General features: G+C 40.2%; 1 protein-coding gene across 1 annotated transcript in view; it reads right to left on the reverse strand.

Moving 5' to 3' along the window:
• The window catches only part of carm1 (coactivator associated arginine methyltransferase 1), a 28595-nt gene that overhangs the window by 17062 nt on the left and 6922 nt on the right, over positions 1-4611 (reverse strand). The window contains exons 2-3 of the mRNA XM_015404406.1: positions 631-756; positions 410-516 (exon numbers count right to left, since the gene is read on the reverse strand). Of these exons, the coding sequence (XP_015259892.1) occupies positions 410-516; positions 631-756 (233 nt within the window). The remainder of the gene's footprint in view (positions 1-409; positions 517-630; positions 757-4611) is intronic.

The following is a 4611-nucleotide window of genomic DNA, read 5'->3' on the forward strand; positions in this document are numbered from 1 at the left end:
CCGATGAAGTCCAGCATCCAGCTGCCATGCACGTGGGCATTGTCAGTTTCACTATAGCTCTGGTGAATTTCAATGGTGAAGTCCTCTGGAAATCTTCAATAATTGTTGCTGATAGCAGATGTGTCTAGTAGTTCCCATTGATTTAGCTTGTAAAGCGGGGAGAATGGCGCTAGGCTTACCGCACCGTGACGTCACTGCTGGAAGATGGCAGGAGTATATTTGGGCAAAGATGGCTGCTCACAGAATCAGTGATCACAATGAAATTTTTTTTTAATTTTGTATTGATTAAAACTAAATTCATTAAATCACGACGAATGTATTAGTTTTAGGTATAAATAGTGATCCATTGATTATTCCTCGCTGACCGGACTTTTCCTTTAAAATGAAGCATTTTGTTGTGTCTCCTTACCTGGAAATACTGTACAGCAGAGGACTCCTCTGTTCGTTCACTGAAGACTGAGCACTCCCCAGCATGTCCCCGGCAGTTCTTCAGAAGGTTATAAAAGGACTGAAAGTCTGAAGCAGAGCATAAAAACAGTCACACTCGTTGGAAACCATGCTCCAAGCAAATAAAACGCCTCCAGAATATCAGTTTTCCATGACTGATGCCAGGAGGATGCAGAGGAGTACCTGCCGGCGAGGAGAACTGCAGCAGGACGCTGTTGCAGCCTAAAGTGATGATGAACGACTGCTTGCCTACGCGGCTGCACTCTGTTTCACGGGAAACTGAACACTTGAACACGCTGGTCTCCTCTCCTGCGGAGTACAGAGAGAAACAATACATGAAAGATCTCAGCAAACATCTTTCTTTCACCATCAGGGTGTTTTCCTGCAGCTTTTTCTTATGGCGTCACGTTTGAACTTCAATGTGCTTTACTGGGATTTTTCTAAGGTCAGAGAGTAAGACTTTGACCATTGTTAGAGATGGAGGCCGTCCCTCTGGAGGAGGAAACTTTGCCTCCAGCAGAAAGTCTCCTTTGAACCCGTTTGCTTGCAGGATTCCTCCAAACAGTCTCTCCTTCCTGCTAAATAACTCTTTTAAAGGCGGCGACCGTCTGAAGTTAATGAGGTCGTGGAAACAGGTTTTTCCATCCTGCCAACTAAACAATGAGCCAGAAGTCAGTCAAGCTCATGTTAACAATCAAAAAGATGCTAGCCACATTTCTAACAGGTTTGACAGGTTGGAAGATCAAAGAAGCCGTTTCAGACCAAACGGTGATGTGACCGTCAGAGGCTCGTTGTTAAAGTTCATGCTTTAACATGAAGCTTTAGCATGAAGTAGGGATGCAACTAATGATTATTTAGCAAATCAAATCATTTGTTGACTTTTTTCTTATTGATTAATAATCGGGAAACCAAACATTGCTTTAGGAAGATTAAAACGCCAAAAGCTAAAAACTTTTCCACTTTTGGAGTTCCGGATAGAGCAGAGTGACAGACATAAAGGTTTTTATATCTTAAATGAAAAATGTTTATATATTTTCTTAAAAATCTTTGTGTACTTGCTGCTCTGTCAGTTTAAGGCCCGTTTTAGAGTCTCTAAACTCCAGTTAACGATTAACCTATTAATAAATTTGTTGATTAATTGTTTTAAACCTCACATGAAGCCATGTGAAAAAAGACAAACCACTTCCTCTTCAATGTCCGTTTCGTTCTAACAGGACATGGAATAGTTCAGTTCCCCTGGATTGGCAGGCTGGGGTGGTCTAATGATTGTTTTCATTGTAGCTGTAACGTCAATGTGCGCTGCAGTCTGTGGTTACAGCGTTTTTCCATGACTGACGTTTTTGGCGCAGAAAGAGCGGCAACACATTGGCTGCGTTAGCGATGGCGTCCACCGCAGACAGGAAGCATGGCTCAGCAGATGAAAACTGTGAGGGACGGGGAGAAATCTGAAAAGATTTTTTCGGTTTGGTTGTGGATAGGGCTGGATATTTTCTCCAAAGTCCTGAATCGATTCGATTTCGATTCATTCAGTTCTAAATCGATTAATTTTGATTCTGTTTTTACAATAATGAAAGTGGTTCAACTGTGTTTCCAAAAACTCATGTATTTTGTTTTTTCTTGTCACATTAAACACAAAGCACAAACTTGTAAATCAGACAGTTTAAACATGAGATATGAAAAGGTGTGTTTGTGAGAAGTGAAAAAGTGAAGCCTCACTGGAGCGAGCAGACGTGACACAGCAGACATGCAGGAGCTGCATTATCTTCGCTGCACAAACCATATTAGCAGCGCTGTCTGTAACTACAGGGTGTTTGCTGCTCAGCCCCCATTTGTTAATGACTTCAGTCAACCTATTGGCTATATTTGCAGCTGTCTGGCTTGAAGTCATCTGTGTGCATCTTTACTGCTCATTTAAATGCGAACATCATGTGCGTCACTATAAAACTAATCGATCTCATTCCCTAGATATCGAGTTTGCAAAAATGTAAAGGAATCGATTCAAAATCGATTAAATTTATTTTTTTACCCTGCCCTAGTTGTGGATGTTTAGTCTGAATTTTCAGAGCTAGTCATCAGTTATCAGTAGTTTTGCTAATTTATTATATTGATTTATGAACATAGAAAATAAACGCAGGAGAGATAATCTCTCAGTTTAATGTACATTTATTGGTGCCGTTCACATGATAAAATGCAATAAATAACTTATTTTTCTTCAAAATAGGATATTTTTCTTGAATTCAGGAGGTAAGTGCGACACTTTGCCAATAGAATTTACAATAAAATAAATAAATAAATAAATTGCATTGTCTCATTTCAAGCGCATTTTATCTAATTATCTTATTTTAAGATGAAAAAAGTATAAACAAATCCTCTTATTTACCTACTAAATTAAAGGTAAAAACACTTAATTTAAGAAGTTTTTAATTATCTAGATTGCTTTTTTTTTACAGTGCATAAAGCCTTTTGTAGAAACACTCTTGGAATAAGCTATTAACTTTGATGCAGGACCCACATTTCAAACACAGGTTGTTTTGGGGGCCTTTTTTTCTTTTAAAGCTCCAACACTCCCACCGTCTTTAGGTAAAAACATCAGAAGATGAGATGGATTCTTCCAGGAGTTTGGTATAAAAATAGATCAGATGTGTTTTACTGTAAACTGACAGCTGGAATATTGTGGAGAGTCTAGGATCATTTTCTATTCCATCCTTCTACAATTTCTCCCACATTAACTGGAACCCGGGCTAAATGGGCCAGTGGTTCTTAAAAAAACAAAACAAAAAAAACATGCTGGCTATTTTTACTTTGTAATTTCCAAAGGCTTCCTGTTCTTGTGACCTTGGCCACGCTGAGTTTATTACCAGCAAAGCTGTTAAAGACATTAGGGTGGAGAACCGCCTCTGAGGCTCTGCTTCACATCAACAAACTGGACCGGAACCAGCTGAGAATGAAGCAGTTTAAAACTAGGCATAAAGAATCATAAACTTTATTTAGAAGCTGAAACAAAGACCATGAAAACAGAATGTTGATTAGTTTCAGGTTAAACCGTGAAGAACAGAGGAGGAGCCAATCAGAGTTTAGATGGTTATAATCTAAGGTCCAGCTTATCCTGCTGAATCCTTGGTCTGAGGGACAGAAATTGCCCCACCCCATCATGTTGCTGATTGACTGGAGAGAATAATCAAGTTACCTTTTATAGTTTGGGTCACAAGATAAAAACTGATTTTATTGGATTTGCTGTTTTTGGAGGAATCTGGATTTCATTTCCCACCTGCGCTCTCAGTAGGATCCTACAGATCAGAGCGATTCCTTCATAGATTTATAGAGATATAAACTGTTTGCAGAATTATTAGGAAAATTTGTATTTCCACCACATCATCCTTTTCATACATGTCCTACAAGCTATATAGGCTGGAAACCAACTACCAATTAAGTAAATCAGGTGGTGTGCATCTCTGTAATTAAAAGGGGTGTGGCCTAATGACATCAACACCCTATATAAAGTGTGCTTAATTATTAGGCAACTTCCATTCCTTTGGCAAAATGGGTCAGAAAAGAGATTTGACAGATTCTGAAAAGTCAAAAAGTGTCAGATGTCTTTCAGAGGGGAGCAGCAGTTTGGAAATATCCAAGCTTTTGAAGCGGGATCATCGCACAATCCAGCGGTTCATGGCAAATAGCCGACAGGGGCGCAAGAAGCGTGTTAAAGAAAGAAAACGCAAAATAACTCCCAATGAATTGAGAAGGATGAAGCGTGAAGCTGCCAGGAAGCCATTAGCCACCAGTTGTTCCATATTTCAGAGCTGCAACATGTCTGGAGCGCCGAGAAGCACAAGGTGCTCAATACTCAGGGACCTGCCAAGGTAAGGAAAGCTGACAAAAGGACACCTTTGAACAAGACGCACGAGAAAAAACGTTAAGATTGGGCCAAGAAATATCTGAAGCTTGATTCCTCCAAGGTGTTTTGGTCTGATGGAATGAGAGAGAGTCTAGATGGTCCAGATGGATGGATGGACACCAGGCTGGATCAGTAAAGGGCAGCAAGTTCCTTATCCACTCAGACGCCAGCAAGGTGGAGGTGGGGTAATGCTATGGGCTGCTATCATCAAAGATGAGCCTGTGGGACCGTTTCTGGTTGATGATCCAGTCTTGATCCACTCCAAGACC

The sequence above is a fragment of the Cyprinodon variegatus genome, unplaced genomic scaffold (genome assembly GCF_000732505.1).
Source record: "Cyprinodon variegatus isolate N-32 unplaced genomic scaffold, C_variegatus-1.0 Scaffold1728, whole genome shotgun sequence".
Classification (NCBI taxonomy): Eukaryota; Metazoa; Chordata; class Actinopteri; order Cyprinodontiformes; family Cyprinodontidae; genus Cyprinodon; species Cyprinodon variegatus.